Consider the following 22,712-nt stretch of genomic DNA (forward strand, 5'->3'; position numbering starts at 1 on the left):
GAATGAATCGTCACATCATCATTGTGTATCAGACATTGCCACCTTGTGGAATAAAGCTGAATTGCACTTATTCCGTCACTGAATTATTCAATTATTGTTGTGCAGAAAAAATATACGTACACTCATACACACCTCGGGTCGTTTACGACCCTATACAATGTTTACAAAAAATGAATACAAAAATAGGCATTCTTTTATCATTTTATGGTTATATTCTTTATAATGAATTGATTGAGGAATACCAAGAAGGTTGATGTCTAACTTTAAAATATGAATGAGGAGGGTAGTGAATGATGTCCCGGGTCACTAAAGACCCGAGGTATGCATTTAAGGTTTAAAGGATTAGTTCACCTCTGAATGAATTTTCTGATAATTTACTCACCCCCATGTCATCCAAGATGTTCATGCCTTTCTTTCTTCAGTCGAAAAGAAATTAAGCTTTTTGAGGAAAACATTCCAGGATTCTTATATACATTATATTCTCCATATAGTGGAATACAGAGGGGTTCACCAGGTGGAAGGTCCAAATTGCAGTTTCAATGCAGCTTCAAAGGGCTCTAAGCGATCCCAGATGGGAAATAAGGGTCTTATCTAGCGAAAAGACCTGTCATTTTCTAAAAAAAAAAAATAAATAAAAATAAATAAATAAATATATATATATATATATATATATATATATATATATATATATATATATATACTTTTTAACCACAAATGCTCATCTTGCACTGCTCTGTGATGCGCCACGCATTACTTTGAAAGGTCATGTGTGGCGTAGGCGGAATTACTGCGGTACGATGAAAAAATTAATCTGATTTTCTCCTCCAACTTCAAAATCGTCCGATATCATCTTAAGTCATGCGTGACCTTTGTAACGTGATTATGTCATGCGTGGTGGATCGCAGAGCTAATGCAAGACGAGCATTTGTGTTTAAAAAGTATATAATTTTTTATTTTATTTTTTAGCAAATGAGAGGTCGTTTTGCTAGATAAGACCCTTATTCCCTGTCTGGGATTGCGTTAGAGCCCTTTGAAGTTTCACTGAAACTGCAATTTGGACCTTCCACCCGGTGAACCCCACTGAAGAATCTTGGAATGTTTCCCTCAAAAACCTTAATTTCTTTTCGACTGAAGAAAGAAAGACATGAACATCTTGGATGACATCGGGGATGAGTAAATTATCAGGGAATTTTCTTTCAGAAGTGAACTAATCCTTTAAATCAATATGTAAACAAATCACTTGTCACAGTCGACAAAATATACATTTAAAACAGTAATAATAATAAATAGTGAAACTTAAATTAATAAATGAAATTTAAATAAAATAAGAAATAAACTTGTCAGATTGACAAAAAAAGAAAAGAAAAAGTAGATGCTTTGTAAAGAGAATTATTGTGAAGTGTGGACAAGGGGAGTGTTTGCAAAAGTCCTGAATTTTCAGGATGTTGTTACTTTTTGTTACAAATTTGAAGAAATTTTTTATGTAAAGGAATGTTCAAACATGTCATTTCAGTGTCGTCGTAACAGTTTATAACCCTGAAATGTGCTATGTTTAGTGGTGAACAATGTTTTATTGTCCATGCGAGTAATTTGTTTGGACACAGAGACTGTCAGAAGTGCGTCAAGTGACATTTAGGATTGGCAGACACTGACAGGACATCGGTCAAGCACATTAGGTCGCATTTAAGAAACCGTTAGCTATGGGGGATCTGCTCGCACTCCTCGAGCCCACTCCAAACTAAAATGCAGGTCAAGTAACCTTACCGTGCCTGCAGCAGTTGAATTCCTCTGCTTTTGGAGCTTTAAATCAACAACCTTTAAAAAAAAAAAGATATTCTCCTTGACGGGCTTACATTGAGACGAGCACTTCAGACCCTCCAGCTTTACGTGGCAGAACTACTTCCCATCATCACTGCCAGTCAAACAGACCTAGTAATTGGTCAGCTTCCCTTTTCTTTCCACGCCACCTCCCCTTCATGTTCTCCATCTCGCTTCATTCCCAAAAATAAACCCCTCACAACAAAGCTCTTTCAAAAAACACTGCCCTGCCAGGCACGCGGGCAGCGAGCTCACTTTGTGGCCCACAAACAGCGTTTAAACACGTGTCCAGATCGATGCAGGGGTGATGAGAAGTGACAAGAGAGTCAGTCCATGTCCAAGCGTATTTCCTTTCATGTCTACCTCCGTCCTGTCACCTACTCTGCCCCCAACTCCCCTACCGCCCCATGCCAACCCAGACAGACCAGAACCACCCTTCGCCAACCTGCTGTCTCTCCCAGCTCACCAGCTCAGATTTTCCACTGTTTTTATTACCCCTCTGACCAGCATGTGGTAGCCCCTCATTAAACACACATATCAGCTAATGGGTGAATAAACAGCCCAGATCCGTGGATGACTTCAGCAACACTGGGCACAGCCGCAGAGCACAAGCACAACACAACAACAATCTAATCCCATTTTGAGGCTGAGCTCATATTTGATTAAAAAACAGACCAGTTTGTAGCCAGTATTAGGTTGTAGAGTTTGCTAAGGCAACCATTATTATTATTATTATTGTTGCTCATATTGGGACTTTCTTTTGACCACAGAGAAACTCTAGCAACCACCTAATAATGCTCTAGTAACAACCCAGAATAGCCTACCAACCACTCAAAACACCTTAGAGACCACTGAGAAATACTAGCAACGCCCAACAACCTACCATAAAACCTTAGCAACCATCTAGAAACCCCCTAATAACCACCCAGAACATCCATTAACCACCTAGGAACGTCCTAGTAACTATACCCAAATACCGTACAGTAATGTTCTGGTAACAACCCAGAACACCCTATCAACCACCTAGCAATGCTCTAGTAGCAACCCATAATAGCCTAACAACCACTCAGAACACCCTAGCAACCACTTAGCAATGGCCAGCAACCATTCATAACAACTTAGAAACCACCTAGAAACCCTGTAGGAAGCACCCAGGGTTGCCAGGTCTGTGCAACAAAAGTAGCTCAATGGCCAGTCAGAAATAGCCTAGTGTGATTTTCTCAATCGGGTGGCCGAATTCTCCACTGAATTTGTACCACTGGGGATGTTGAAGTGGCAAAATTGTACGTACTGTGGTGGAAATTGGGGAATTTTCCTGCGGCAACAACTTAAAAGTAGCCTAATTCTGCGGGAAAACCAGGGACTTGGCAAAACTGCCCTGAACACCCTGCCAAAAACCCAGTTATGCTCTATGCACTCAGAACACCCTAGAAACAATCCAGTAACCCTAGCAATGTCCTATAACCACCCTAAACCCCACCTAGCAAGGCTCTAGCAACAACCCAGAATAGCCTAGCAACCGGCCAGAATAGTCTGACGTTTGCATGACTGAAATTTTCTTCAGAAGAAAATTAGGTTTTATTATATAATATACGTGTGTGTGTGTGTGTGTGTGTGTGTGTGTGTGTGTGTGTGTGTGTGTGTGTGTGTGTGTGTGTGAGAGAGAGAGTGAGTGAAAAAATGGCACTTTTGGTGCCACTAAACTGTATGGTGCCAGTCTTGGAGCATTTTGAGGCAGTTTATCGCCCCCTGATTAAGAGGGGCCAGCTGCCTCCACACTTCCTCTAAATGGCGGTTAGGAATGTCAAACGAGGACGAGTGTGGTTACAGGGCAAGTGTCTCTGAAAGAGATGCAGCAATTGAGAGAAAGGGGAAGAGAGGGAAGAAGGACGGTGAGAGAGCTGTTTTCTCCCGGAGGTATCAAGAGCTGTGAAACGGCATGTCAACATCCCTGTGAGCTGACTCAGTTAACAGGCAGAATGCAAAATTATTCTCACAAGAGAATATCTACAGTCTCTCCCTCCTTCTCTCAGCGGCGCCCACAAGAGCGACGCACACTATGACGACACTCCGCTTGTAATGTGCTGTATTGGCATGACAAATAATTGTACATTTGCGCTGCCAAAGCTTTAGCAGCTGCGTATAACGAAAACACAGTGTGAAACAAAAACAGCATATATAAATGAAGTCAAGTTAGACAATATTTTGTCTTATTGAAAAGTCAAGAAGTCTTATATTAAATGCTATTGAAAGTAAAAGGATAACATTAAATTGTATATATATTCAATAATTATTCATTTTTGTTTATTTTTATATTTAATTTATATAACATAAGTTGTATCGCCTGTATGATATATATTTTTTTTTTTACCTTTTATTGTATATACATTTTTTTTTTATTCTTATTTATTGTACTGTATTCATCATCAGTAATGCAATTGCTGTGTCAGGCTGGTTGGATGTTTTGATAGCATTACACTTTTGAAGAAATCAGTGTACAAATGGCTTGCTTATCGTTGTCTCTGAATATTAAACATGGAAACGTGTAAAAACTTCACCTTTATGTATTTGGTCTATGTAAAAAAAACAGCATGTGGCTCTTTTTCTAATGTGTGTGTATATGTGTTTTATCTAGCTGGCCAAAGAGAGCGAGCGTTTGCAGGCCATGATGACCCACCTGCACATGCGTCCATCAGAGCCAAAGCCTTTCAACCAACCTGTGAGTTCATAACCTTTACCTTCTACCATCTCATTATTATGTCCTCTGATCACTTGTATTTTGATTGCATGTCTCTCAGTATTTTTTGCATGTAAATATAACTGTTCTGCGCACAGTATGATCAGTGAATCAACTGTGTGAGGCACTAAAGAGCGCTCTCTGTTGGAGAAAGGAGGAAGTGCTGAATATTTATCTGCCGCCTTCTCTGTGTGTGTGTGTGCTTGGATTGTGTTCCTGGAGAGCAGCTAAACTCTATAGTCTCACTGCAGACTCGTACGTGTGTGAATACTCATACCTGTTCACCTTATTCTTGGACTTTACATTCTTACACTTCAACTCAAGAGTCATGATGGACTCTTACAGATTGAGTTCTCTTTGTAGCAGCTACATCTGGCCTGTTTTCCTCCAATCCACTTTAGAAGAATGTTTGCGTACTTAAAGACGCTTGTATTTACATGCCACGGTATAAACGGTGAGCGTTTTGGGCTGGACTTACTCGATATTTCACATCGCTGCTTCATAACGCAGACATCACAATGCATTTCCCCCTCAAGCCACCAGCTGGCTGTGCAATTATTAGGAATCTAATGAATATTTCATGCTGAGATTGATGAGGAGTCTTATTAAAATACGAAGATGTTGAAATTAATTGTCAATTAGAGGTGGAGTGTCTTAATTTGAGGGGATATAAATGAAGGCGGAGGACGAAAGTAGGCCGCGTCTCCTGTTTGGAGACAAATTCTCCAGATCAGCTGCCATTAGACGGTAATGGGAAACGGTGACCGCGGCCGGGCCGAGCCACCTAGATGAAAACGAGGGAGAGAGAGAATGAAAAAATGATAATTGTGAGTGTGATCAAGAGAAAGAATTAGCATTAAGTGGTAAGGGTGAGCATTAGGGCGGAGCTTAGCACAAGCTCAAACGTGTGTGTGGCATTGACCGCTATTAAGATCGTTGGGTGTTTGGCACAGCAAACTGGCATGGCTCCACCGTTAATTAAGTACCTGTTAAACCATTTTGCTCCCCTAATTACTGGAGATGGGCCAGGTTGGCTCCTGTGGCAATGAGAATAGAGAGAAAAGAGGGCTGGCACTGTTTAATTCGCCATATTAGCTTCAACCCCGCTACGCCCACCCCTCCTCTCGCTCGCTCTATCTCTCGCTGCTCACACGTGCACATGATGGTTTTAATTAGAGCAAAACAAGCAACCCCGAAAAAGACTCCCTGAGCGATGGGGAAAGCTGTTTCCTAGCGCTCTGTGCCCGCCGAAGCTAATTGGGCAGAGCAGGGCCACAATGAGGGCGGGTAACCGCAAGCGTTGTTTGTTGCCAGATTGTTGTTTTACCCCCTCCTACCATGTATCGCTTTGTTTTGCTCCTCTTGTGTGGCTTTAATTGCAGACATTGTGTCACCGAGGAGCCTCGTTTGTGCCTGCGTGTGTCTGAGAAACATGATTTGCGGGGTGCTTTGTTTGAATTTCACCGGGTGAACGGGATCATCTTATAATGGAGTCACTGTGCCAACTGCTTTTGGCATGGATGTGCTGGCATGGATCGCAGGATGTGCTTCTCGCAGCGGGAGACCAATGACAATTTGACGATGATTATATTTCCTGGTTTGTAATTGCACTGTTGGAGATTACTGTACAACACGAAGATGATGCGAATTAGAATCAAGGCTGTGCGGAGACTTAATGTGTGCCAGACAGAGGGAGACAGACATTTATGATTTTGCACTGTCATTATTTTTGTTTTGGGGTTTATGTACAGTCAAACCAAAATTTATTCAGACACCTTGAACATTTCATTTATTGATAGAGTTTATTCACTATAGTTAAAAAAATGGTAATAAAATATGACAAGATCTCAGAGATAAACTGTGTCAGAAAAAAATCTTAATTATGTCAGATAACACTTAAGCAATTTTTGGTCTGAATCATTTTTGGTTACAAATTTTGATCAATTTTACTGGTAGTCCACTGTATGAAGAATTTTTGGTTATGTCAGTTTACTTTATTTTGCTATCCTCACTTACATAAATGAACTATAGTGTCCTGCATGAATTATTATTTTGTCAACAACAACAAAAAAACAAAAAAAACAAAAAAACAAATGCAGGTAAACAACAGTACATATATGCTGAATACAACTCATTCTTCGGCATACAAATATACATATAGAAGCGTATTTTGTGAAATTACATATATTTTTATATATATTACATATATTACAATTACATATACACAACAAATATTTTATATTATAACTATTAGGGATGCATCGATACCGATACCAAGCTCTTGTACTCGTACTCGTAAAAATACCCCTGATACCAAAGACCTCACGTGACGTGACAGAATTGTCCGTGCAGAGACACCGGCGGCGGCAGCAGCCTCAGAGGGGTGGAAATACTTCAAAATTAATGATGACAACCCACACATTGCAAACTGCATGCTTTCAATCACAATTCGTTATCGATTAGTGAAGGCGGGATAGGCGGAATCGCGCTGAATGACGCAGACCAGAAGCGCTCTCTGTCTCGCACGAGCTCTCTCTGTTTCTTGCGCGCGATCCCAGTTCTCTCAGACAGCGCGCGATCAGTTCTCCTCGTGCCTGAATGGCCAAATGCACACATAGTTGTCAAAATGTCCATGGTGTGGAGTATCTCACGTAAACACAGTCTGTTATGGCTTAAGTCGACGTAAACATTTGGGTGAAAACAGGATGTTTCAGTATCCATGGATTCGGTCTTAAAGGGACCGTAGCCTATATTTGTCGTTAATGTTAATAAAACAACAAAATATGTTAAATAAATGTATACATGGTAAATAAACCTACTGTATCTGGAAAACAAGTTTATTTAATTTGTATCTCTATAGTATTTGTTGTATTGTTTGTAATTTGTTTGTAAATTTCTTTTTATATAACAACAATTATATATATTGGTAATTACTGTATGCCCTTTGAAGGTTATTGGACACTGTGAAATTTTTGTTCTTTAAGTTTGTGATACGCACATAAAAATTATTACTTTTTTCATTGTAATAATAAAGAAGCTGTCCTACATTCATTAGTCTCATTGTGTTGTGCTTGGAAAACTGCCACATCACCAAAAAAAAAAAAAAAAAAATTAATAAATGTATAGGCATCAGTATCGGTATCGGCTAGTACTAGAAAAAAAGTATCGTTCCTTAAAAGATGGTATCGGTGCATCCCTAATAAATATGTTATGTACTACTAAGAATATATTTATTAAAAAAATTATATAATTAATATTATTATAAGTCATGCCAACATCCTTGTAATTGGATAATAAACATTTAGACATTGGTTTTGCAGTATTTTTGAGTGAATTTTGATGTTGTGTATATTTAATTTGATATCATTAGTTTCATCAAAAGTTTGAGGTCTGTAGGAATTTTTATTTTATTTTTTAAATAAATATTAGGAAGGAAGCATTAATTTTATCAAAATTGACAGTAAAGACAATTATAATATTGCAAAATATTTCTATATCAATTAAATGCTGTTTTAAATGTTTTTGAACTTTCTATTCATCAAATAATCCTGAAAAAAATGTTGTGGTTTCCACTAAAATATGAAGCTGCTCAAAAGTTTTCGACATTGATAATAATAAGAAATGTTTCTTGCGAACCAAATCGTCATTAGAATGATTTCTGAAGGATCATGTGACACTAAAGACTGGAGTAATGATGCTGAAAACTCAGCTGTGCCATCACAAAAATAAATTACATTTTAAAATGTATTAAAATACAAAACACTCATTTAAAATTTTAATAATATTTCACAATATAACAGTTTTACTGTATATTTGATCAGTTAAATGGAGTCTTGGTGAGCCTAAGAGACTTTTTTCAAAAACATTTAAACAAATCTTACCAACTCCAAACTTTTGAATGGTAGCATACATCTTGTGATTTATATGGTGCTTGCAAAAAAAAAAAAGTCAAAATATACTGCTAGTTTTAAATGGCTGGTCATATAGAAATTTGCTAGCCAGCTTAATCCTCAATTTTTAAGTGTATTTATTTATTTTATATAGTGTGATATACTACTAGTATAACAAATAATTGTAATTGGTCTTTTTTATTGTAAATAAAATTTCAATTCTGTTTCCTCTCGTCTAGCTGAACCTGGCCTCTAGCGTGTCGCTGTCAAAAAGAGAAAGTGAGGGGTTTCCTGAGGGCTTGCCTCATCCCCCCACCTCCGCCGCAACTCCCATCACCCCCATGAGGCAGGGACCCTCCGTCATCAGCTCCTCCAGCCTGCACGGAGTCGGACCCATCCGTCGGCGCAACTCCGACAAGTTCTGCACCCCCATCGCTTCGGGTCAGTGTCCCAACCTCACAAAATACAGCTCATCACGCTCTACGTATCGATTTCTACAACATTAAAATCTAAATAAAATAATTATGCCTGATTTTGTCTGTTACAGAACTTGCACAGAATTGTGAATTCTACAAAAACGCTGATGTCAGGCCTCCATTCACCTACGCCTCCCTCATACGACACGTAAGTCAGATCCGGACAGTGCGCTCTGTGCTCCAGTGCACTTTAGCGGAGTTCAAAGGTGTGTGCTGGTAACTAAGGATTTATGCGCATCTCTTAGCTCTGTGTCAGTCATGCTGAAACACGTGGCACTATCCATAATGCACTGCCTGCCTGTCTGGAAACAGTCCATCAGCTAATGTCTCACTAATAACAGCCATTTGAATCACCTCTTGACACCTGCTCACTCTCTCTCTTCCGCTCTCTCTTCTCTTTATTCACCAGGCCATTCTGGAAGCCCCTGACCGACAGCTGACTCTAAACGAGATCTATAACTGGTTTACACGAATGTTCGCCTATTTCAGGAGAAACACAGCAACATGGAAGGTAATGTCCCTTCAGATGAAAAAGTCAATATTTTGCACCATGGATGCCTGTTAATACTTGAAGATATATGTTAGCATTCCTATTCATCACAACAGCAGGTGATTGGCTAGAACTGGACATACCTATAAATACTGCTTTGGGGTAATAGTTTTATTTTTATTTTATTCTGCAAGGATGCATTAAATTGATTAAAATTGCCATTAAAGACATTTTTCAAAGACATATTTCAAATAAAATAGATTATTTTCAACTTTCTATTGAACAAAGAATCCTTAAAAAAACAGATTCCAAAAAAAAAAAAAAAAAATTAAGCAGCACAACCTTTTTCAACATTGATAATAATAATAATAATAATAATATATATATATATATATATATATATATATATATATATATATATATATATATATATATATTTTTTTTTTTTTTTTTTTTTTTTTTTTTTTGAGCACCAAATCAGTATTGGAATGATTTCTGAAGGGTCATGTGACACTGAAAACCGGAGTAATGACTGCTGAAAATTACATTTTAAAATATATTAATATAGAAATCAGTTATTTTGAATTGTATTATTTCACAATATTACTGTTTTTACTGTATTTTTGATAAAAAATGCAGCCTTGGTAAGCATAAGAGACTTCTTTCAAATGCATTGTTTTTTTAACCTTAACACCCCTAAACTTTTGAATGATATCATAAATTTTGTGCACTGCTAGTTTTAAATGGCTGGTAATATAGAAATTTGCTAATGCTAACCAGCTGTTGTTTTGCACCAAAACCCCTCCAAATATATATATATAAACACCAAACAATTAAAAAGTATTGAAACATTTGATGAAATTTTGCCATTGAACTCAGTTTGGAGAGTTTGTGAATGTTTTATGTCAGTTACTCACATCATCTGAACAGGTCTTTATACGTTTAGAAACTATCAGTCTATAGCGTTCAATGTTTAGAAGAGCATGCTTGCCTATGCTTACCTCCTGGCAATGACTCACAGACATAAAAACAGAGCAACGGACACAGTCCTTTGTTCAACATGACCCAAACAACAATAAATCCTCCCTCTGTGCCAATGGGTACAACGGGTACAACAGAGATACGGCCTTCTGTAGAGCTCCAATAACAGTGAGGTTATTAATGACGCCTGGCATCACCCAGACAGCCATGTTACGAGCCGGCCATTCTCAGATCTGTTTTTCTTTGCTTTTTTGGTGTCCTGATGTGCTCTCCTCATTGTTTTGATTGTGTTATGTGGCGTCGGCCTGCCTACTGGTGTTTGGTAGGTGGAAGCAGGAAGTTCAAGTCTGACTCAACCGAGTCCATTCGACCCCATTTCCTTTGCACTTCGTACTGTAACTTTCACCAAAAAGTGGCAAAATACTGGAAATTTAATCAGTCTTTGCATAGCCAATGGCTGACTGCTGTTTCTATGTGTATGCATATGCCAACACAGTCTCTGTTTTATTAGTTCATGGGCACGCAGCATTGTAACTCTTATCAGACAGTTTAATTTGGACTAGCTGATTAGCATGCGCCCCACTGGTCAGGAGCCAGCTCTGTATCAGCTCCGCATCTCCTGACCAGCTCCGACATGCCACACTCCACTGGAGCCCACCACAGGAGCACAGCTCTCCCCTGAGCACAGTACCTGGTCCCTGTGAACCCGCTGCTGTCATCCTGCTCCCTCTTCCTCCTTTGTGTGTTCCACCCCAAGCTTTGATGTCCAATCAGCTGCTTTAACCACATGACGCTCTGTTTCATGCCACCCATGGAGGGCAGAGCTGATACTAGACATCAATGAATGAATATATGGGTGTTGAGTGTGCATATTTTATTATTATAAAGTGAACACTTTTCAATGATTTTCCAGTTATCTTCCTTATTGGTCTGGACAACTTCATAAAGCACATTTAAACAACAGAAGTTGAACCAAAGTGTTGTACAATTTAAGACCAAAATTTTAGGCCTAATAGGAAAAAAAGAGAGGAATAAATATTAAAAAATAATGAAAACATTTCAAATTAATTAAATCAATATGGTTATTGAAAAAGTTTGTTGTTATAATCTTTGTTGTTATTATTATTATTATTATAACTTTTATTCAATAACCATATTTAACTTATGTAAACTTGCTTTAACAAAATGTTAATGATAATTAATAATAAAATTAACAAATAAGGAGAACAACTCTTATTTAGTATCCATATATTTAACCTACCTAAACATACCTTTGTTAAAATCATTATATTAATAATAATAATAATAACTCAATCTTATCTTATCTAAGCATACATTTATGAAAATGTAATAATAATATGTATTAATATTAATAATAATAATGTTAATTACCAAAATTAATTAAAAAAAATTAAAAATTAATATTGAATACGAGTTTCTGTAATTATAATCTTTATTATATTTTAACTTGTATTCAATAACCATGATTAACTTATGTAAACTTGCTTTTACAAAATGTTAAATGTTAATGTTATCATATTAATAATAATAATAATAATAACTCAATAACCAAATGTTCAAAATTTTATCTAAGCATACCTTTATGAAAATGTAATATGTATTAATATTAATAATAACTCAATTACCCTATGCTCAACATTTTATCTATGTTATTCATGTTTAACTTATCTAAATGTACCTTTATGAAAGTTTAATAATAAAAATAATTATAATAATTTTGAAATTATTATTAATGTTTTATAACAACAACAATAATAACTCTTTCTCAGTGACCATATGTTTAACTTTTTTTTTAAATTTTGTCTTGTCTCTCTCTCTCTCTCTCTCTCTCTCTCTCTCTCTCTGTCTAAAGTGAAGAGCAGAGCTGTCATTAAAGGCCCAGGCCGACCATGTAACCGTCCCATTTAGCGGGCTATCTCCTCATCACCCTGCTTAACCATTAGTTCGCCCCTCAGAAAGATGTGCTAATACATGCCTTCTTTCCCAGCACCTCCCGTCCTCCCTCTCCCCCTGTGGACTAGGAGCTTGGCAAGGTGCTGTCAGGCCGAAGAGAGGAAACGGACACCGCGTAGAGTAGATCGCTTCCTGTCAGTCTGTCTCCTCATTAGCCATTCACGTGGCCTACAGCCTGAAGCCTGGTCTGAGTAGGTGCTGCCCCACATTCAGCCAACACTGGCCCAAGGCTCATTTGTGTGCCTGAGCCTCTGGAGGAGAGGAAGTAGGGACAGAAACGGAGAAGGTGAGGTGAGAGAGGGACCCAAGGCGGCTGAGGGCACCGAGACAGAACAGCGAGCTAATAGTCTTGAACCGCAGCGACACCCAAGAGCAGTTAGTGAGCTTAGCCAGTGAGAGTTGAGGGGAAGGAGGTGAAAGTGGCAGGAATATCTTTAACGACTCATTTCACTTTTATGAAATTTAACAATTAATGGATCCGTCTACTTTTCCTCCTCCACCAGAGCCAGTTTTCTTTTTTCTCATACAGTACCTTTTCTCACTCTCTCTCTTTTCTTTTTTATTTTAATAACTGCACGTTCTCACTCGTCTTCCTCTCTTGCTAGTCATTTGGCCCGGTATTAAATATAGAAATGGAGATGCATGTTCTCCGGTGCTCTTAATGGCCATCTATATTTTATGAAAAGTCAGGTCCAGAGAGTAGGGGGAAGTCATTGATCAGTTAGAGGGCAGCTCTTTTTCACAAGATGGACACCAGCTGGGTCATTCTACAAAACTGGTGCTATTTGTGTCCCTCATATATATTACTTTGAACAATTACTTGAACAATGAAGGGCTGATGCTAACTTTTACTGTTATTATACACATTTTCTACCTCCTTGCTATATTAGCAAAAAGGAATCAGTTATGATGAAAACCAAATATATAAGTTTATATATATATATATATGTATATATATATATATATATGTGTATATATGTATATATGTGTATGTGTGTGTGTGTGTGTGTGTGTGTGTGTGTGTGTGTGTTTGAAAGAAGTCTCTTATGCTCACTGAAGCTGCATTTATTTGACCAAAAATACAGTAAAACAGTAATATTGTGAAATATTATTTCAATTTAAAATCTGTTTTCTGTTTTAATATATTTTAAAATGAAATGTATTCCTGTGATGGCAAATCTGAATTTTCAGCACCCATTACTCCAGTCTTCAGTCACATTATAATTCAGAAATCAATATGCTTATTTAGTGTTCAAGAAACAAATTATTGTTATTATCAATGTTCAAAACAGTTGTGCTACTTATACATAGTGGAAACTATGATAAATTTTTACTATTTTTTCATTTACCATTTTTTTAAGGAATAGAAAGTTGCATTTTTTTGAAATGGTAAACTTTTGTAACATTATAAATGTCTTACCTTCCCTAAACCTTTGAATGGTAGTGTGTATATATTACAATATATATAGTACCAACCTTGTTAGAATCATATTTTATCCCTTTTAAAGTAATGAGCTACTCTATTAATAGCTCAAAACATAATGTGTCTCATAGAAAGCTCAAAAAGTGCTTCATTATCAAACAGGAACAGACATTTGTTTCTTAGAATGACCCAGCTCTAAACAGATTTATTTTTAGCACCTTTCTTTCCATTAAGCTTTTCTGAATTTAACTAATGATCATGTATTTAAAGTGGGAAATGTTTGTAACCCACACTGATCATTTCTCTGAGCCTTGTTCTTGTAAAGAATATTAAAGGCTGATTTTTGTTCTTATACTCTCTTCCTCAGTGGAGGATTTATTCTGGCATCTGCAGGACATATTTCATTCCGTTGGTACACTTGTACTTTCTTTTGTACAAGGCTACAAGTATCTAGAATGAGTCTTGGTGTCCTTGGTAGACTGTGTAGTTTTTAAGCCCACTGTGTCTGAAATTTACTTTCTTAATACACGTTTCTGGTCGTATGAGTGTTTCTTTTCAAAAAAGTCTTTATTGAAAAATCTGAATATCCTGTTTCACTCTGAATTGCAGAAGTAAAATGGATTGCAAACACCATTTTGAGCTATACAGTACTTACTGTACATTCACTGTCGCTGTTCATTTCTAGGCTGAGATGGTGACCATAGTGTCGCCCCTCTTCATGTGGGCGCAGTCACCAAAGGAACAGAGACCCGTTTGACATCCGCATCACGCGTGCCATCTTTCTAATATAGCCGCCACCCCTCCAGTCACTCATTCGCCCGCTCGCGCGCACACACACACAGAGGCGGGCATTTTGTTTATGTCTGCAGAGGCTGACCCCCTTTAAATTGCTGCTAATGTTTTAACTGGGAGAATTAGTCTTTCATCACGGATGGGAATGCAAATAAAATCGGTGAGGTGGCAGGCTGAAATTGGGGTCATACTCATTTGCAAAACTAAGCATCATCGCTCCTGCACGGGGAAATTTATTCAAAGGAGGGAGGCCTCGCCTGATTATGGCACTTGTAATTATGGTTAGGAGTGATTCCGGCATCAGCAGTCCCTCCCTCATGGATTCGGGGAAAAAAAAAGAGTGCGTCGGAAAAAATACACAGGATTTAATTATACACGAATTAAAATTGGTAATGAAATTGGGCATGAACAAACTACAAATAGCAGATGAAAAGGAAGGGACCTCCCTTGGGGGTGTTATTCTAGATAGTGGCTGATTAGTGAAATTTAAAATAAAAAAAGCAGGGGGTGGGTTTGCTGATGGTGGTGGGGGGATAGGGCGCATCGTTTCTTATTTTTCTGCTCTCAAAGATGGAGTTTTTTTCAAACTCCCACTGTTATGATGGTGTGGCACCACATTGTCACTTCCCCTTGGTAGAATGTGCACTTAATTGGTTGTGTGTGTCTGTGAGATGGTGCGGGCGGGGGAACGGGTTCGAGATGGAGAGATATGCTCAGTCGACACGTCCCCGTCTGAGCCGTACAATCTTTTGTGCTCATCATCACGTGCGCTCTTTTAATTAGAAAGCAGGTATAAGATTTATGCCATTATTAAAGGCTGTTTATATCAGGCCTCGCTATAATTGCATTTCCAGCGATGACAGCGACGCGGTCGCGATTCTGCTTAAGATACCTACGGCGTAGAGTCGTGGCTTGAACGGCAAACTGACTACTTCTTTTTGCTCTCTGTCTTCTTTGTATTACCCAGAATGCTGTGCGCCATAACCTGAGTCTGCACAAGTGCTTTGTGCGGGTCGAGAACGTCAAGGGTGCTGTTTGGACCGTGGACGAAGTGGAATACCAAAAGAGGAGACCACCAAAGATGACCGGGTACGTAGACTCACCTTTAAAGGGATTGTTCACCCAACAGTGAAAATTCTGTCATTGATTTTCACTCTTGTGATGGTAAAAGTGAATGCGGACTGGTGTTGTCAAGCTCCAAAATTATCAAAAAATGATCATAAAAGGTCCATAAAAGTGGTCTATATGCACTATATTCCAAGTCTTCTGAATCTATACATTAAGTGATAGCATGTTAATATACATATACTTGAATCCTATCCATAAAACATGGTCAGCACTCATTATAGACGGGTATGAGACCGGTATAACAAACATAATACTAAAATAATGCAATATACCTTAATAACTAAATAACATAAAATGTAACAAAACACCCTAATGTAATTAAAATTATTTATACAAAATATAATACGATGTCATGCAGGGACTTCTGGAACACAGTCCTTTTTTCACTGTAAAATATATGGTAATTTATAGTTTTTACTTCAAAAAAATATATACATTTGTAGTAAAGTTACATATTCAGTTTTTTACAGTGTAGTGTTGTCGCAAACAAACTGAAATATAATCACTATTCACTAAAAATCATCCGCTCTGCTGTAGTTCTTAATGATTAATCAATGACATCATTGATATCACTGATATCAAATGATTGTGCCGCCACTCTTGGCTCGCTTAAAAAAGCCTGCTCAGAATTTCTGTAGCTTTACAGACTGAAATAGGAGCCTGTGCAAAGTCATACAAATCACAATAACCTGCGAAACACTGGATTAAAAGAGCACTCTTTAAGTGAAGACTATTTATTTAGAAGTCCCAAAAACAGGCTTTATTCCTGTAGCTAAAGCATAAGCTTGTAGGTCTGCTCTGTAAGTGGGGCTGTAATCGTTATTGGCATGTATGATTACCCTAATGGGCTTCCCATCATTACCCTATTACTGACTCTCTAGTCAAAAGCACAAAGGTCTCTTTTGTGCCTCGCCTGCTTGTGTTTGGCAGTGCATGCGTGTGTGTTTGTGCGCCTGTGTGTTTTTCCCGTCTGTGTCTACACTGTTTAGGGTACATTGTGAGCAGATGCACAGCAGAAAAGCGTGCCTGCTTGCATTTGTACAAACAGATGTTACACGCCGTCTCAAGCTCTGCCAGAGAGACGACGGCAAATTACCCAGCCGACGGCCTGCCCGCCAGATTTCAGCCCTGTAGCGCACAGACACAAAAGCGAACAAACAGTAGTGTGTGTGCAGGTTATGCTGTGTCAGAATGCATGTGTTACTCTATTGTTTAAGTTTTCTATTTATCTTTTGTAAATAGAATAGTGCTTCAGCGTTTTTCATGGGTTTAGGAGCTTTTTTAACGCAGACTTTGGTCAGCTGTGTTTTGTCGTAATCCACACATGTACTTAATCGCCCTCTCTTTCTTCTTCTCCTTCTCAGAAGTCCCACTCTTGTGAAGAATATGATTTCTGGGCTGGGATTTGGCTCCCTTAATGCCAGCTATCAGGTGAGTGTGTGTGTGCGCTTTCAGTACATCAAATCAACACCATTATACATTCATCCGCACACATCCGTTGTTATTGCAAATGATGGGGAAATGTATCTGGATATATTAAGATGTAGAAATCACAATTTAAAAAAAAAAAAAAAAAATGTATTTTATTTATTTACTTTGTTGTATGTTGCACACTAAAATATTTAATCTGTTAAATATTTCTTTGGGTTGTGCAAAACTTGCTAGCAAGCCATAGTGCCTTAAATGTGAGTGATTCATTCATTTGAGTTGGTTCTTTTCAATGATTTGGTCAAACTGGTTAAATCATTCTTAATGATTCATTAGCCAAAATGATCTGAATAGAAATGATTTTTTTACAGAGCCCCGCACATGACATGCAGGAAAAAAATAGTAGGCTAAATCGTGCGCACGATTTACTATTTCGTTCCCTCGATTTGCTAAATCGTGCACATGATCTAGCAAATCAAAGGAACGAAACAGTAAATCGAGGGAACGAAATAGTAAATCATGCTCACGATTTAGCAAATCGAGGGAACGAAATAGTAAATCATACTTACAATTTAGCAACTCAAAGGAACGAAATTGTAAATCGTGCACATGATTTAGCAAATCGAGGAAACGAAATAGTAAATCGTGCAGACGATTTAGCAAATCGAGGAAACGAAATAGTAAATCAAGGGAACGAAATAGTAAATCATGCTCACGATTTAGCAAATCGAGGGAACGAAATAGTAAATCATACTTACAATTTAGCAACTCAGAGGAACGAAATTGTAAATTGTGCACATGATTTAGCAAATTGAGGAAACAAAATAGTAAATCAAGGGAACGAAATAGTAAATCATGCTCACGATTTAGCAAATTGAGGGAACGAAATAGTAAATCGTGTTCACGATTTAGCAAATCGAGGGAACAAAATAGTAAATCGAGGGAACGAAATAGTAAATCGTGCACACGATTTAGCAAATCGAGGAAACAAAATAGTAAATCAAGGGAATGAAATTGTAAATCATGCTCACGATTTAGCAAATCGAGGGAACGAAATAGTAAATCGAGGGAACTAAATGCACACGATTTAGCAAATCGAGGGAACGAAATAGTAAATCGTGTTCACGATTTAGTAAATCGAGGGAACAAAATAGTAAATCAAGGGAATGAAATAGTAAATCATGCTCACGATTTAGCAAATCGAGGGAACTAAATAGTAAATCGAGGGAACGAAATAGTAAATCGAGGGAACGAAATAGTAAATCGTGTTCACGATTTAGCAAATCGAGGGAACAAAATAGTAAATCGAGGGAACGAAATAGTAAATCGTGCACACGATTTAGCAAATCGAGGAAACAAAATAGTAAATCGAGGGAACGAAATAGTAAATCGTGTTCACGATTTAGCAAATCGAGGAAACAAAATAGTAAATCGAGGGAACAAAATAGTAAATTGAGGGAACGAAATAGTAAATCGTGTTCACGATTTAGCAAATCGAGGGAACGAAATAGTAAATCGTGCACACGATTTAGCAAATCGAGGAAACAAAATAGTAAATCGAGGGAACGAAATAGTAAATCGTGTTCACGATTTAGCAAATCGAGGAAACAAAATAGTAAATCGAGGGAACGAAATAGTAAATCGTGTTCACGATTTAGCAAATCGAGAAACAAAACAGTAAATCAAGGAACGAAATAGTAAATCATGCTAGATTTAGCAAATCGAGGGAACAAAATAGCAAATAAATAAATGAGGGAACGAAATAGTAAATCGTGTTCACGATTTAGCAAATCGAGAAACTAAATAGAAACAAGGGAACGAAATAGTAAATCATGCAACGATAGCAAATCGAGGGAATGAAATAGTAAATCGTGTTCACGATTTAGCAAATTGAGGGAACGAAATAGTAAATCGAGGGAACGAAATAGTAAATCGTGTTCACGATTTAGCAAATCGAGGGAACGAAATAGTAAAACAGTAAATTGAGGGAACGAAATAGTAAATCGTGTTCACGATTTAGCAAATCGAGGGAACGAAATAGTAAAACAGTAAATCGAGGGAACGAAATAGTAAATCTTGCGCACGATTTAGCAAATCAGAGAAACAAAACAGTAAATCAAGGGAACGAAATAGTATATCGTGCTCACGATTTAACAAATCGAGGGAACAAAATAGTAAATAGTGTGCATGATTTAGCAAATCGAGGGAACGAAGTTGTAAATTGTGCACACAGTTTAGCAAATTGAGGGAACGAAATAGTAAATCAAGGGAACTAAATAGTAAATCGTGCTCACAATTTAGCAAATCGAGGGAACGAAAGTAAATTGCGTGCACAATTTAGCAAATTGAGGGAATTAAATCGTTTTTTTTTTCTGCATTTCAAGTCCGGGGCTCCGTACTAACAACTGGACTGGACATGTAAAATCGTGAAATCTTTAAAAGTCATAGTCGTTTCTGAATATGACTACATTTTTCTAGTTAGACTGTTCTCCTAACTTTTTGTTGATTGAAATATTGCACTTAGGTAAAATAAAACTTTTGATTGTCTGCTCTGTGAGAGAATTGTTCTTTTAAAGCCTTTGATTTCAGTTCATTTGTAGAACCAGTTCAGTGTTCGGTCTGAATGATTCATGAGCAAATCAGTCTGAATTTGTATTTGCATTTGAAAATCTTTAAAGTCATGGAAATTTCTAAATATTAATATACATTTTTCTAAAGGTCTAAAATATTTTGCTCCCTAAGCATTGCCTTGGGTAGAGTAAAAGTTGCCATAGTAAGATCTGATGTGTGAGTGAATAGTTCTTTTCAACGAATTAGTCTAAAGGATTCATTAGTGAATCAGTCTGAATGAATTAAGTGATTTTATACAACTGGAAACATCTTGGAAAATGTATTCCTCAGAAAGTGTGGGAATCCTGAACAGATCAGGCCAGATGAAGCACACAAGGGCACTGATAACAATTTCCTTTTCTAATTAGCTGCTTCTCCCAAACCTCCTCCGTTCTCCTCCCTCCATCGCACACGCGCTCCCAGCCAGCCATATGTGATTTATAGCGTCAAATATTTGTCAATGAAGGTCACAGCATAAAATTAGTGTCTGTCCTAGAAAATCCATCTGAAACCTGCGGTGTCACCGCGACTCCTGTTCAGAGCTTTCAGAGCCTAGCTCTGTGTTTCTGTGTTTGTGTGTGTGTTTTTCCCAAGAACACTGTGTGACGAGACAGAGATGGATCTGGGAGGTTAGCCTTTGTGCTTGCGTCCTGGTCTGGGTGTGTGAGCGTGTGTGGCACTCTGTCAGGTCTGTGCCCATCCATCTCCTCACAGGACAAGCAGTGTCAGCGCCTGACAAACAAACAGCCCAGCTAATCACAGGCCAACACACACACACACAAACACACTTCCACCGCCCTGGCCCAGTTTGTCCCTCTCTGACCCCGCAGGCCATCTCTATGGAAATGGAACTGCTCATCCTGAAAAGGCCGCACATAAACTAGCCTTTAACAAAAGAGCAGACACACAGTGCGCACAACAACGCCCTTCCAGAGTGTGAGAGAACTGTGGCTCTCTGCTGTTTTTGATTTGTAATTCCTCGAGTGTGTTGTGTGTTCAATCTCACCTAAAATCGACCTTTTAAAAGTGACTCAGCCTGGTCATCTTCTCATTAAACAGGCATTATGCATGTTTACCTATTAGATCTGTCTGTTTTTGCCACTTTCTTAAAAAAATTGTAGGTGGCTCCCTGTTAAGCATAGTTTAAAGGGAAAAAAATAGCCCTTATTTGGTTCACATCAGCTAAACCTTGTGTGACCCTGATAATCTTTCTCGCCACCACCCAGTCTCTACAGATTCAGAATGAATTTCCCTCAAACTCTTTCATTTCTCCCCCTCTCTCTTTCTCTCGATGGCATATTTTGGGCAGTCACGACAGTTTGAATTGGCATGAGCGCTACAACATTTTTAAGTTCAGAAATGACTGTAGGGAGACGAAGGAAACCAACCAGAACCATTTTCCGTTCCACTTTTCCTCATGCATTAAAATATCCATATGCACAGTTGTTTATGTAGATCTGTGTGCAATAATATGAATTTAACATTTACTTACATTGATTTTTACTTCTACCATTCTGACTTGAAACTTGTTTTTGTTTTGTTTTTTACCTTGTTTATACATACAAAACCATTTTGAGTATACAGTGGAGTTAACAGAAAATCTGGGTTTGTTTTTTGTTTAAAAAAATAGAAATGGAAATAAAAAGAACATTCAAAAAAATTGCAAAGTAATTATAAAAAATAATACAAATATAACGTAATTAATGCTATTATGTAAATTGAAGATATTTAAAATTATTTTTAGAATTTAATTATTTTATCACTGAAATTGTTATGCTGATAATATAATTTATCATAAAAATATTAATTTAAAAATTATATTTGACAATATTACCAATATTTTATATATATATATATATATATATATATATATATATATATATATATATATATATATATATATATAAACATAATGAGAAGTAGAAGCATTTTCACTAGTGTTTTCAGACTTTTGGACCCCACTGTAAATGTCACCATCATGTCTTCTTTTACTATTTTACTTAATTTCTTTTCCCCTTTCAAAAATGTTTAAGCAAAAAGTTATTATTATTGAAGTATTACCAAATACTATAACGTATCTCAAGTCCTAAAGAGTTTTAGAGGTGTTGTGTGTTTCAATTGGGTCTGTTGTGTGGAGGCGAGGAGACCCCTAGTGGTCACATAAACTAACCTGCTGCACCACTGCTGCCAGATTTCTCTCAAAAACACACAGATTGCATCTGTCCAGTCAGCACATTTTATAAGACCAGTGGAGACGTTTAATAGCTAATAAGAATTTAAAATTAGTCAAATAAAATTTTATCCTCTCAGGATGCTAATTGTGAAAGTCACTATTGTCTGTGCAGGACACTATAATGACCTTTCAGACCTGCGGCACCAACAATGCCTTATGATTTTAGAGCAACATTTCTGTCATCGAATCTCCCTTAACTTTCCATAATGACTTAATTCTTAAAAATTGTGTGTGCAGGCTGCACTTGCAGAGAGCAGTCTTGGTCTTCTGAACAGCCCCACCCTGATGAACAACAGCACAGGTGCGAGCCTCAACATGCTGCACGTCGGCCACGATGATGTCAGCAGCACTGTTGAACAAGTCAACAGTAACGGCAGCTGCAGCCCTGGCCTCTCTCCGCATCAGTATGGGTAAGACTGGTCAACTCACAGCCAGCTGATGGCTAGTGCATTCATATGTAGTGTACTTATTAATTCATTACTGAATAAAGCAATAACCTAAAGTTATATGAAACAACAGCAACGAAAAAAAATAATTAAACCAATTTGTAACACAAGGTTTGGAGTCTCTAAGGTTTTTTTTTTTTTTTTTTTTAAAGAAGTCTCTTATGCTCACCAAGGAGGAGTTTATTAATTATTAATAATTAATAATTAGAGATACACTGATATATCATCCAATAATCGGTATCGGCCGATAAAAGCAAATTTTCACACTATTGGCTATCGGCCAATA

The 22,712-nt window shown here is 37.5% G+C and overlaps 1 protein-coding gene across 6 annotated transcripts in view; it reads left to right on the top strand.

The window, feature by feature from the left end:
* foxp4 (forkhead box P4) overlaps positions 1–22,712 on the top strand; it is a 363,043-nt gene that overhangs the window by 333,956 nt on the left and 6,375 nt on the right. For all 6 annotated transcript variants that reach the window (XM_048172845.1, XM_048172841.1, XM_048172843.1 and 3 more), the window contains 7 exons: positions 4,454–4,537; positions 8,685–8,886; positions 8,993–9,069; positions 9,331–9,432; positions 15,549–15,670; positions 17,074–17,140; positions 22,218–22,390. In XM_048172845.1, the coding sequence (XP_048028802.1) occupies positions 4,454–4,537; positions 8,685–8,886; positions 8,993–9,069; positions 9,331–9,432; positions 15,549–15,670; positions 17,074–17,140; positions 22,218–22,390 (827 nt within the window). The remainder of the gene's footprint in view (positions 1–4,453; positions 4,538–8,684; positions 8,887–8,992; positions 9,070–9,330; positions 9,433–15,548; positions 15,671–17,073; positions 17,141–22,217; positions 22,391–22,712) is intronic.

Source organism: Megalobrama amblycephala, linkage group LG21 (genome assembly GCF_018812025.1).
Source record: "Megalobrama amblycephala isolate DHTTF-2021 linkage group LG21, ASM1881202v1, whole genome shotgun sequence".
Taxonomy (NCBI): domain Eukaryota; kingdom Metazoa; phylum Chordata; class Actinopteri; order Cypriniformes; family Xenocyprididae; genus Megalobrama; species Megalobrama amblycephala.